The sequence below is a fragment of the Leptopilina boulardi genome, unplaced genomic scaffold (genome assembly GCF_019393585.1).
Source record: "Leptopilina boulardi isolate dan_hultmark-lab unplaced genomic scaffold, ZJU_Lbou_2.1 LbouV2_169, whole genome shotgun sequence".
Lineage (NCBI taxonomy): Eukaryota > Metazoa > Arthropoda > Insecta > Hymenoptera > Figitidae > Leptopilina > Leptopilina boulardi.
The window spans coordinates 1,020,712-1,034,893 of NW_026137717.1; the positions used below are offsets into that span (position 1 = coordinate 1,020,712).

Genomic DNA, 14,182 nt, shown 5'->3' on the forward strand with positions numbered 1-14,182 from the left:
AATGGCAAAATTGTACTATGTGTAAAACATAAGCTGAATTAATATTATCTTATTGTCAAATGCGGACTAAATCAACAAAATAATCGAAATTAAAAAATTTTTCTACTGTTCTTTAATAGTCAAAATGTCCTAAAAATGACCTAAATGGGTAAAATTGACCTAATTGTAAAAAATTAACTGTCGTAATAAAATATTTGAAAATAAAAACTTGTTAAATTGACATACAAATAAATATAGAACATTTTGTTGTGAATTAAGGTCACTTTTTGGTAAATTAGGTCATTTTTGACCTTCTTTAGTTGACCTACATGGACAATAATAATCAATTTGACCTATGTGTAATAAGTAAACTGAATTAACAAAATAATTTACATTAAAAAATTTGTTCAAGTGACAAATTATTTGAACATATTATGTTTTATGGTACATTTAGATCATTTCTTGACCATTTAGGTCAGTTTTGACTTTTCCATAACTGATCTAAATGGGCAAGGATGACCTAATACTCAAAAAGTAATTAAATCAACAAGTAATCAGAATTGAAAAACAATTATCCTATTGTCTATAATGATCAAATTGTGCTAAAAATTACCTAAATGGGCAAAATTGACCCAATTTTGAAAAACGAGCAGACAATCTAAATTAAAAATACTTGTCCACGTAAAAAATGAATAAAAATCAACATAAATGACCTACATTGGACAAAATTGACCAAAAATAGTCTAAATTAGGCAATTTGACCTAAAATGACCAAAAACGACCTAAAATGACCTAAATGGGCAAAATGGCCCAAATTACGAAAATAATTAAATTTTGAATTTTAATAAAAAAAATTTCTCGATTTTTATGTTTTTTCAAAAAATACAATTTCTCAACATTTATTGGCTAATCGATCTAAGTTTAAATACACTGAATAATTTTGTTTATTGAAAACAAGTTAATAAAAAAAATTATTTTTACATTTAAAATCGCAATAACAATTTTGTTTTATTATTTCTTGCAAAAATTGACAAATATTTCGAAATTTCTAGAGAAAAAAATTTTTTTTTTATCACACTGTGTTCCAATGTATGTCATTCATTGCATATAGATATTCGTGAAGTGTAGCACGGACAGTAAGTTGTTCCATGGCACGTGTACTGTATACAGAATTTCATACTCGAAGAAGGGAGTGGTAGGTGGTGGTGGTGATGATAGTTGGTAGGAGGGAAGTTAGTGAGAAATATGTTCATGTTCCTGGCAACTCTGGACACGGTTTTGCGATGCAAATTGTTGCTTGAAATGGGATTTTAGCGCATGGTCTTATACATTATACAAAACCAAACAAAGTCAATTAATTAAGTTTTATTTGAAAAAAAGAAAATTAAAAATAATAATATTCTCGTAATTTCACGCCAACTTTAATTTTATATTGTAAAAGAAGAAAAAGAAAATTTGTAAAATTATTGTAAAATGTCAAGTTGTGAAAAGTTAATTAAATTTTCATGAAGAAAATTAAAGCAACGACGACGAGAGAGCGCGCGCACACGTTCTGCCCAAAGCTTTGTAAAACTTTTTGTTCGATAATAAATATTAATTCCCCTTTTTAGTTTCTTTCAAAGCGAAGCTTAATTTATATATAGAAGAAAAGAATGTGAAAAGAAACCCAAGAAGATGGATGAGAGCAAGACTTCGATTGATGTAGTGCTCTTTCCAAATAAAGAGGAAAGTTTTTCTTTGATGGCGATTCTATTTTTTTTTCTCTCCAAAAAAAGGGGAAAAAAAATTTTCAGAGATTTTTCATTTTTAATATTATTTTAAGATTTTAAAAAAGCGTCTATTAATGAATAGTAAAAAAAAATTATTTCTGATTTGTTAATAGAAATTATTTAAAGGAAGACATAAACTATTAAAATTAGTTATTAAATATTTATTTGAATTCGATCTACAATTGACCAATTTTGACCAAAAGAAAAATTACGAAATTTCAAAATTTTCAAAATCAAACAATACTTAATAAAAATTGATAAAAATTGCGTAAATTGGACAAAATTGACCTAAAATGGGCAAAAAGACCTAAATGGGCAAATTGACCAATTTGTGAAAAATAACCTGTACTAACAAAATAATTTTAATTGAAAAATTTATTCAATTAATAAATTGACGAAAATGGTTCATTTAGGTCATTTTGGAACATTTCGGTCCTTTTAGACATTTTAGTAGCTGACCAACAAGGTCAAAGATGATATAATTGTGAAATAAAACTGAATCAACGAAATAGTCTAAATTAAAGAATTATCCCACAGTTCAAAATGATCCAAATGGCCAAAAACTGACCTAAATGGGAAAAATTGACCTACTTTTAAAAAATGACCTGAATTAACAAAATAATCTTAATTGAAAAGCTTATCCAAATAATAAATAAACAAAAATAATATATTTTTTAGGTCAATCTTTGACCATTTAGGTCGTTTTTGACCTTTTGGTAATTTTTTAAATGGGCAAAGATGATCTATTTGTCAAATAAAACTGATTTAATAAAATAATCTATAGTAAATAATTATCTTACTATTTTATATATTCCAAATGGCCTAAAACTGACCTAAATGGGCAAAATGGACCTAATTTTAAAAAATGGCACGAGGTAATAAAACAATCAGAATTGAAAAACTTATCCAAATAATAAATGGACAAAAATGGTACAATTTTTGGTACATTTAGATCGTTCTTTGACAAATTAGGTCGTTTTTGACCTTTTTATAGTTGATCTAAATGGGCAAAGATGATCTAATAGTTAAACAGAACTGAATGAAAGTTATAATCTTAATTAAAAAAGTATTCCACTGTTCTAAATGATCAAAATGTCCTAAAAATAACTTAAGTGGGCAAAATTGATCTAAATTTAAAAAGTAAACTATTCTATCAAAACATTATAAATTAAAAAATTTTTTCCATATGATAAATGGATGAAAATTGTATATTTTTTGTTTTAGTTAGGTCATGCCATGACCATATAGGTCTTTTTTTGGCTTTTTCGTAGCAGACCTAAATGGGCACAAATAATCTAATTGTCAAATAGAACTGAAGCAACGAAATAATTTAAATAAAAAAATTATCCTACTTGTTCTAAATGGTACAAATCGATTAAAACTGACCTAAATGGGCAAAATTGACCTAATTATAAAAAATTGACTTGAATTAACAATTAATCTAAATTAACATAATTATTCGTACGACAAAAAGGAACTAAAGTGACCAAAATTAACCTAAACTGATAAAAATTGGGCAAATTTGACCTAAAATGACCAAAAATGACCTAAATGAGCAAAATTGGCCTAAGTACGAAAAAATCTAATTCTTTAGTTTAATGTATAAATTATTCGAATATCGGGGTTTTTTTAAATGTTGTTTTTGATTGGACCAACAGCATTAGAAGCAACGATTAACCAATTTGGGGTAAAAAAAATTCGTAATTTCAAATTTTCGATATAAACTCCCACTTAGAAAACGTAAGAAGATTGTCTCGTTTGGAAAAAGTTTTGGATGGAATGTTCTGTTAGATTTTTCCACACCAAGTTTTGTAGTTTATTCTTTTATCCCTTTTGCGACCTCATTGGATATTTAGGAAAAAGTTTTTAACTTACACATACGGGTTACTTAGTTTATCTTTTAGTTTGAGATTTCTTCGTGCTTCAAGTACTCATTACGTTTTACAAGAAAACTCTTCTTTATTCCATTTAATTATTGTCTCTTATTTTTTTTTATTTGTCAACATTTTGTAAAAAGAAAAATTTTCCTTTTTTTGTAAGAAAATTAAAAAAAAAATTTTTTAATTATTATTAAATTTTTAAAAATTAAATTTTTTTTTCAATTTTTAAAACAAATATTTTTTTATAATTACAAATGGGAAAAGAAATTTTTTTTTGCAGAAATTATTTTTCTGAAATAATTAATTTTATTGCAAAAAATAAGAAATCTAATTGTGTCGTGAAATAGGTTAAGAGACACGTGGATGTAAAACTGGCAAATAACACAGTTCATTTATAAGTTAAACTATCGTGAATTAATAATTTTATTTGTAAGTTCTATAGATAGTAATTTACAAGTTTCTTACTTTTTTTTGTCTATAAAAAGAACAGTCAATTAAATATTCGCGCGATTCAAATAGGACATGTATTTTAATCAAAATTAATAATTTACATTGCAAAAAACTTTTTTTTCTATTTTGTCATTGGCTATTGTTAATAATTTAATTTTTAATATTTATTTTTTTGCAAATAATAAGTAACTTTACTTATTATTAATTTTTATTTCAAAAATAATATATAATTTTTTATTTTACAATTTTATTTTATTATATTTAATTATATTTAATTATAATACTAATATTTAATGCTTAGCATTGAAATTTTTATTTTTTGAATATATTTTATTTTTCAAAAACAAATTTAAAAAGAAAAAAAATTTTTTTTTTTTAATAAATAAAAAAAACGATTTTTTTATGAGGAAAAGGTAATTTGAGAAAAAAATTAACAAGACACTTTCATAATCACAACAGATATTATATAATAAATCGTATCTTTACAGAGGCTAATACATTGCAAAATAAACAAAGATATTGTTTTCGAAATATACACGCGTTTAATTCGTACGATGATTCAGAGAAATCGATCGGCATCACCATCCCTACTATTTACAAATATTTAAGAAATTTCCTCCAAATTTCCACCTTTTTTTCCAATAATCCATCTTTTTTTGTTCACTCAAAATTTATGTGAGAAAAAAAATATATTTATAATTTATTTAATTTTTAATCAACTTTAAAAAAAAATAACAATTCGAATTATAATCATTTTTTGTTAATTTCAATTGAATTTTTACTAATATTCTGTCAAAATTACCCCGCACTATGGGGTAAAATTACACAATGATAATGGGGTAATAGGACACATATAAACAAAAAATTAGTAAAATTGTCAAATTTTCCTTCAATTTTTATTCGATTGTCAAAATTACCCCGCATGATTATTACACCATACTAACGGGGTAATATGACTCAAAACAAAAATTGGTGAAAAAAATTTTTTTTTCAATGTTTATTCAATGGTCAAAATTACCCCGCATGATGGGGTAATATTACATCATAACAATGGGGTAAAATTGTCAATTTTTTATTCAATTCATTTTCTTTAGTTTAATTGACAATAAAAATTTTTTTTTTTTTCACATAAATTTCACCATCTTTTTTTTATTTCAACTGCTTTTTAAGCAGGAAAAATCATCTCGCTATTTATCAAATCCACTTGCCAATCTCAGTAATTCATAATTACAGAAATCGTTCGCCGAATGAGAATATACATTAAATATATATATATATATATATATATATATATATATATATATATATTTATATATAGCGTGCAACGTTCACAGATCTCTAAATCTTATTTGTTATTAAAATTCATTTTCTTAAATTTCGATTTGAGTTAAAATTTAACAAAAAAAAATAGGTTTTTCCATTTTTTCGAGGTATTTCCACTCAAATCGTTATTTTAAAAATTATAAAATAATAAAATATTAATAATAATAATAATAATAATAATAATAATAATAATGCTAGAACGTATTATTTGTTGCTTTATGTACAGTTTGCCGTTAAAGCTTTTTCCAACAAATGGAAATTAAAAATTTATAACTTGCAGTTGAGAAAATTTTTCTAACATTTAATATTCAATGAATTTTTTTTTTCTGAAAAATGAATATTTACAGAAAATGTCAAGTTTTTCAACTTTTTTTAATTTAGCAAATTTTTTCAAATTTGGATCATTTTTGGACAAATAGGTCATTTTTTGGACAATTAGGTCAATTTTTGGTCATTTGATCAATAAGGTCATTTTTATGGTATGATTATTTTTACAAAGTGTTTGTTTTTAGCCAATAGGTCTTTTTTACATTTAGGACATTTTTTGACCAATTAGGTCGGTTTTGTCCTGTTTGCAGCTGTATTAAATTGACAAAGTTGATCTAATTGCCAAAAATGAAGTATATTTACAAAATAATCTAAATTAAGCATATGTCCTACTTTTCTAAATGGTCAAATTTGCCTACAACTGACTCAAATGGGCAAAATTGACCTAATTGTAAAAATTACCTCAACTTAGCAAAATAGTCTCAATTATAAACACTTGCCAGAGTGAAAGAAGTGAATAAATAGGACCACAAACGAATTATATTTGGCAAAATTGACCTCAATTGACCAAAAAAAGACCTGAATTGGACAAAATTGACCTAACTGAAAAAAATTATCTTAATTAAGAAAATTATCAAATTAAAAATACTTGTGCAAATGACAGAAATGGACAAAAAATGCCAAAAAGGATCTGAATTAGGCAAAATTGACCAAAAATGACCTAAATTTTTACAATTACCTGAACTAACAAAATAATCCAAATTAAAAAAAAAACTTGTCCAAATAATAGAAAAGAACAAAAAAGGCCAAAAATGTCATAAATTGGGCAAAATTGACCTATATTGACCACAAAGTACCTAAATGGGCAAAATTAAGTACTTGTCACAAGTACCTGAATTAACAAAATAATCTAAACCTGACCTGAATTGGGCAAAATTGACCAAAATTGACCTAAAATGACCGAAATGGGCAAAATGACCAAAATTTCTGAAATTTCCAAATTTTTAAAATTCATTGAATAAACTGTTCGAAAAAATTTTTTCTTAAATGAAAAATTTCTCAACATTGATTGGCTAAACGAGCTAGGTTATAATGCTTAAGTACACTGAATAATTTTGGTATCTCTTAATTTATTTTTCATTATTTTTCTTTTTATTCTTGAGATAACCGACTTGTGCTTGCAAAAAACTTTCTTCGACTTCGGGACGGAAGAGAGAATCGAAGATTTTGTTTTTCTCAGAGCTAAAGCAATTCCTATCGACAAAATTATTCCATTTTAACAAAGTTAAGTACTTGCAGAAGACAATTTACTCCATTTGCATCATTTAAGTTTCCACTGTCGTTTATTCTCAATTTCTCTCTATTTCTCTCACATACAAAATCGACAAAACGCCAACACTTTTCAATTTGATTCAATTAATTAAAAAAAAGAAGAAATAATTTTATTTTTTTTATAAAATTTTTTTTAATTAATTGAATGGAAAATTTGTTTTTTTTTCTTCTAACAATTATTATTCTTATCATGAAAAAAAAGTTTTCCTTCATAGGAATGTAATACTATTTTCTTTCTTTCTTTCTTTCTATCTTTTTGATATGCGATTCGAATTTTGCTGGCTCGGAAAACTCAATATATTTTTTTTTCTACTCTCGCTTCTCTGTGTTTATTTTTTCATTTTCTTCCCTTACAATTTTTTTTTTAATTTCATTTTTATTATTAAATATAATAATCACTACTTTATATACATTGCATACATAAGGCGAGACACTGGCTGTGCGAGAATTTTTATAATTTTTTTTTTTAATAATTTTTTTCCTTTTTTTCTCGCCACATTTTTTTTGTCAAAATGAAAAAGATCATCATCATTAAGAAAATGAAAAAAATAAATTTTTTCCCATGAATTTTTTTTTATCATTATTTACAGACGGAAATCTTGGGTAAAAAAATTTTTTTTCTTCCAATTTCTTATTTTTTTTTATACAAATTTTGACCTTTCCTTTTCGTTTTTTTTCTCATTTTTTTTTGTTTATTATTTTTTTTAAGCCGAGCGTTTATAAATTGTGTCAATACTGATAGAATTTTTTTTTATTTTACGTTTTCTTCTTTTTATATATATTTATATTTATTTATATATCATTATTTTATTATTATTTTTATTGAACTCTTTAGCGATAAATTTATCGATAGTGATTTATTTATTTATTTATTTTTTTTGAGGGAATAGTGGGGTTCAGTGAGGAGTTAAGGAAAAGGGCTTAAAAGTGCCCAAGGTGCAATATAATTGGTCGAGGGAAAATTTTTTTTTATTTTCTAGTCAACTAACGATATGCTCTTGGCTTGAAGGAGAAAGAAATTTTTTTTTTTTTTTTTTTGGATTCTAGTCAAAAAACTACAAGTTTGCTAATAACAATAATTTTTTTTTTTGCTTTTTTGATTTTTCTTGCGAGGCTTTGTGGAATTTTTCCGCAAAAAAATTCCTCGACCCTTTTATAGAAAATTAAATGCAAAATTGTGTTTTAGTGTAATTTAAAAAGTCAAAAATAGAAATTTGATTAGTTTCATTTTCTTTTTCAGTTTTTTTTTTTTAAATTGTGTAAAAAAATAAAAATTTTAGACAAATATATTGTGCAAAGCGAATTTTATACAAAAAAAAATATTAATCCGTACCAAAATTGGATTTGTACCAAAATCGGATCGTATTAAATTTGGTTCTATACCAAAATGGGGTCGTACCAAATTTGGTTCTGTACCAGATTTGATTCTGTACCAGATTTGATTCTGTACCAGATTTGATTCTGTACCAAATTTGATTCTCTACCAAAATAGGGCCGTACCAAATTTGTTTCTGTACCAGATTTGATTCTCTACCAAAACAGGGCCGTTTCAAATTTGGTTTTGTACCAAATTTGGTTCTGTACCAGATTTGGTTTTGTACCAAAATCGGTTCTGTACCAAAATAGGGTCGTACCAAATTTGATTCTGTACCATAATCGGATCGTACCAAATTTGGTTCTGTACCAAAATAGGGTCGTACCAAATTTGATTCTGTACCATAATCGGATCGTACCAAATTTGGTTCTGTACCAAAATCGGACCGTAACAAATTTGGTTTTCTACCAAAATCGAATCGTACGAAAATCTGGTACAGAAAAAAAAATTTCTGTTTTTTTAAAAAATATGGTAAAAATATTTTATATTTTATATTTTAAGAAAAAGAAACTAATCAGTTTTCTTCGACTTTTTTTTGTGTTAAATACTAGACAACGACAGAGTATAAGGTTTTTTTTTCTTTTTGCTATGTTGAACATCTAACTTTTTTTTTCTTTTTTTTTTTAATTAATAGATTTGCATCCAGTTAACCATTTCGCTATTTCTATCTTTTTGTCTCTCTCTCTCTTTCTCTCTCACAATAATAATTATGACGATTAAAACAAATCGCTAATATTTTCTTCACTGACGAATTTGAGCAAATATTTTTGACTCGTTTTTTTGTGTTTCATTTTATCAGTTTTTTTTCGCCTTTTTTTTTTGTTTTAAGTACTGGCCTTCGCTTTTTTTTATTTATTCTTATCACAGTTCTTGTTCTTCGACAATATATAATTCTTGTGCATTTGGATTTTTTTCTTGTTTTTATTAAATTTTTTTTTGTTTTGTATTTTCGTTGAAAATTTGAATTAATTTTGTTTTTTTTTGCGAAACTTTTTAATGTTGTGTAAAATTTTTACATTATTTTATATTTTTTTTTTAAGTATTTGTAAATTTAGTGCTGCGTTGATCGTTTTTTTTTGTATGGTGCGTATAAGATTTTATTTTTTTTTTTTAACGTGATGGTGAATTACAATAACTAGATTTTTTTTTCTACTATTTTTGTGCGCCTTCACTTTATTTAGTTATATTATTTTTTTGTTCATATATAGAAATTTTATTCAAAATCTTTAAAGTGATTCGAATAATATTAGGAGATCTACGTTGTTTATTGAAATTGAATTTTATTTTTAAGTAATTTGTTTGGAAATAAATTTTGTTTTTTTTGGGAAATAAAAATTTATTTTCATTTTTCTTTCGCTGAAAAAAAAATTCAACGATTATTTAACAATTTAAATAATAGTAATAATAATAATAATCATAATAATAATAATAATAATAATAATAATTATAATAGAAATAATAATAATAATGATAATTATAATAATAAATACAATAATAAATAAAGAATAATAAAATAAATTATATTTTGTAATTTAAAAAAAAAATTTTTTTCCTTAACACAAAAACTTTTTTGTAATTTAATTTGTACAAAAATTAGTCAGACGAAAAAATGTTTTTTTTCCTTCTCGGCAAAATAAAACAATTTTTTTAACAGCGAGAGAAATTAAAAATTGAGCACAAAGAAATTTTTGTTTTTTTTTTTTTTGCACAAAATTCGAAATAAAAATTGAAACAATTTCGTTTTTTTATCGAAGAGAAAAACAAATGCGTAAATTGAAAAAAGTTCCTCGAAGGCCTGAGCAGTTTTTTTCTTTCATTAATTTTTAAAATTTCTACACGATAAAAAAAAATTTACCTGAAACAGCGAAAAATTTCACTGGAATAGCGAAAGGATTTCGACTGAAACAATTAAAACTTTTTGAAACGTTTCGTTGTTCAAGGTAAATTTTTTATTTCCGTGTAATTTATTATTTTTATCGTTGATTTTATTAAAATTCGTTGAAAGAACTGTTTTTTTACTGCACATGAGACAATAAACGAGGTTCTACTGTATTGCATAAATTACAAAAAAAAAATAATTAAAATTCCACTTGTATTAAACACAAATAAAAAAGGCTCTACTTTTTTCGTAACAAAAGAAAAAACGTTAAATTTCTACATTGTATTAACAATTTCACAGGTTCTACTGTATTTGTTCTACTGGATGACAATATAGCAAAGAAATTTTTTGTCTCTTATTTACTGTACATTAACAGTTGAAAAGAATTTACTGCATTTGCCAGTTTCACAGGTTTTACTGCACTTGCCACTTTCGCAGGTTTTACTGTATTTACCTTTTTTTTTTGCATATTTTACTCTATTTACCATTTTTCGTAGGTTTTACTGTATTTACCATTTTCGTAGGTTTTACTGTATTCACCATTTTCGTTGGTTTTAATGCTTTTGCCATTTTCACAGGTTTTACTGCATTTACCATTTTTCGTAAGTTTTACTGTATTTAAACAGTTTTGAATGAACAGTATTTGCAAATTTCATTGTATTTACAGTTTCACAGGTTCTACTGTATTTGCAGTATTACAGGTTTAACTGCAACTATACAGGTTCTACTGCAATGAAAAAATTTCACTCCTATTGTATTGTCAATATTGTAGATTTAACTGTAATTACAATTTCACAGGTTCTACTGTATTGACAATAATACAGGTTCTACTGCACTGCAATTATTACAGATTCTACTGCTTTGACAATTATTACAGGTTCTACTGTATTGACAATTAATACAGATTTCACTGCACGAGGTTCTACTGTATTTGTTAATTTCACAGGTTCTACCGTATTACAGATTTGACTGTAACTATAATTTCACAGGTACTACTGTATTGACAGTATCACGGTATTTTTTTTTTACTGTATTGACACAAATTCTCGAGACAGTATTATTGCAAAACTTTCACTGTACTCGCAGAATTTCTTTTTTTGTACAAAAACAAAATTGTTTTGTAGTAAAAATAAACAAAAGAATTATTCACAAGTTTCCACTGTACCTACACAGGTTCTACTGTATTTACAAAAAAAATATATATACCGACAATAAAACAGGTCCAACTGTATTGTCAATAATAAAAATTTTCGACACTAAATTAATTAACTAATTAATTAATATCTTCACGAAATAATAAAAAAAAGAGATTCCCGTTTCGTTGATGACAAAAAAAAAACGTCGACAATTATTTTTATTATTATTATTTATCCGCGATTGACGTGTGTGTTTAATTGTGCGCAAACGTCATTATATCATAATCATTGTGTATTTGTTCGATAAAAATTGGCAATACTGTTGACAAACTCCTGACGCTATAATTGCACCTGAAATGCTTGCGTTGCATTGGGCATAATAAATGGATTTGTTTGTGCTGCTTGACGTAAATTGCGCGCAGCAATTTCTGCCCATTCAGCGTCAAATGGGTCTGTGGGACCGCGCGTTGATTGTGGTTGTTGTTGATGAAGTCCTGCCGAACCCAATGAGAGTGCACGCGAATGAAGTGGCGGTGCACGACGTTGATTCGATGGACATGGCGGTACTGATTGCACTGTTGGCGGTGGTGGTGGGGGTACTGAGCCCGTGACACTGCCCAACCACTGTTCTGGTTTTGGTAAGTCACCTGACGCCTGAACTTGTTCCACCTTTAATAATAAAAAAAAATGTTAATAAAAACAAAATATTTCTTTTAGAACATGTAATTTTTTGTTTGTACCAGAATTTAAGTTTGTGCCAAACTTTTCGTACCAACCAAGTTTAGTAGGATAAAGCAGATTTAGGAATAGTTCTGTACCAGATTTCATTCAGTACCAGATTTGGTTCCCTATTAGATTTTGCTTCTGTACCACATTTTGTACTATACCAAATTTTTGTTCTGTACCAGATTTTGCTTCAGTACCAGATTTGGTACTGAACCAAATTTTGGTTCTTTGCCAGATTTGGTACTGTACCAAATTTGGTTCTGTACCAAATTTTGGTTCTGTGCCAGATTTGGTACTGTACAAAATTTGGCTCTATACCAGATTTGGATCTGTACAAAATTTTAGTCCTATATCAGATTTAGTTCCCTACTAGATTTTGTTTTTGTACCAGATTTTGTACTGTACCAAATTTTGGTTCTGTACCAGATTTTACTTCAGTACCAGATTTGGTACTGTACCAAATGTTGGTTCAGTGCCAGATTTAGTACTGTACCAAATGTTGGTTTAGTGCCAGATTTAGTACTGTACCAAATTTGGTTCTGTACCATATTTTGTACTGTATCAAATTTGGTAGTGTACCCGATTTGGTACTGTACAAAATTTGCCTGTATATCAAATTTGAATCTGTACAAAATTTTGGTCCTGTATCAGATATGGTTCCCTAATAGATTTTGTTTCTGTACCAGATTTTGTACTGTACCAAATTTTGGTTCTGTACCAGATTTTGCTTCAGTACCAGATTTGGTACTGTACCAAATTTTGGTTCTGTGCCAGATTTGGTACTGTACCAAATTTTGTTCTGTGCCAGATTTGGTACTGAACCAAATTTGGTAGTTTACTCGATTTGGTATTGTACCTGATTTGGTACTGTACCAGATTTGGTACTGTACCAGATTTGGATCTGTACAAAATTTTGGTCCTGTACCAGATTTGGTACTGTACTAAATTTTTGGTTCTGTACCAGATTTGGCACTATACTATATTTGGTTCTGTACAAAATGTTAGTTCTGTACCAGATAAGGTACTGTACCAGATTTGGTTTTTTACTAGATTTGGTTTATTACTAGATTGTGGTACTATACCAAATTTGGTTCTGTACCACATTTTGCTTCAGTACCAGATTTGTTATTGTACCAAATTTTGTTCGTACCAAATTCGGTACTGTACCAAAATTGGATATTATTCAAATTGGTTCTGTACCAAATTTGGTACTGTACCAAAATCGGACTGTACTAATTTCAGTTGTCCCAAAATTTGTTCTTTACCAAAATTGGATCATGGAAATCTTTTGTTTGTACCAAATTTGGTTTAGTTTCAAAACTTACATTGGCGAGCGATTGACTTGCTTTAGTGGTGATTTGACTGACTTCACATGCAGTCGATGACTGTGCTGACGATACGGATGTGACACTTGCATTTGGTGAACTCGTCACAGATGCTGTGATTGGATTCACAGGAACTGGAGATCGATTTAAAATATGTGGCGCACCACTGCTCAATGATGATGTTGACGCAGTACTAAATGCGGGACTTGCTGCCGATGTACCAAATATGGATGTCACCGTTGTTTGTGATGGTGTACTCATGACAACTGATGTGATATTTGTACGCGGAAGCACTGGACTCAAATTGCAACTTCTATTTAAAATTGGCGTGAGTCTATTGTTTGTGGCGAGAATTGGTGATGATGATTCTTGCCAAACGTCTGCGGTTTGTTCGGAACCATTTTGCAGTTTTATGTCATCCAATGAGTTGCTGTTCGTTACTGAAAAAAAATGGATTTTTTTTCATGAATTTTTTAAAAAGAAGAAAGAGAGGAAAAATAATTGATAATGATATTGATTTTTGCCATTGAGAATAATTGATTTATTAAAAAATAAATGAAAAATATTGACAATTGAAAATTTAAGAAGCAAAATAAAATTCGAGGTGGGTAAATTTTAGGTTAGAATGATTTTATGGGGAATTTCTTTTGATTCTTGCCATTTAGTAAAAGCCGAAAAATCAAGAACCAATGATATATAAAAATATCTCTGGTTTTTACAAGCAAAAAAAATTTCGAGATT

General features: G+C 27.1%; 1 protein-coding gene across 3 annotated transcripts in view; it reads right to left on the reverse strand.

Annotated features, from left to right (window-relative positions):
- Positions 1-4,520: 4,520 nt before the first annotated feature.
- Positions 4,521-14,182, reverse strand: part of LOC127277519 (protein numb) — a 101,828-nt gene continuing 92,166 nt past the window's right edge. For all 3 annotated transcript variants that reach the window (XM_051298710.1, XM_051298711.1, XM_051298709.1), the window contains 3 exons: positions 13,442-13,881; positions 6,590-12,059; positions 4,521-6,359 (listed from right to left, as the gene is read on the reverse strand). In XM_051298710.1, the coding sequence (XP_051154667.1) occupies positions 11,730-12,059; positions 13,442-13,881 (770 nt within the window). In that variant the 3' untranslated portion in view covers positions 4,521-6,359; positions 6,590-11,729. The remainder of the gene's footprint in view (positions 6,360-6,589; positions 12,060-13,441; positions 13,882-14,182) is intronic.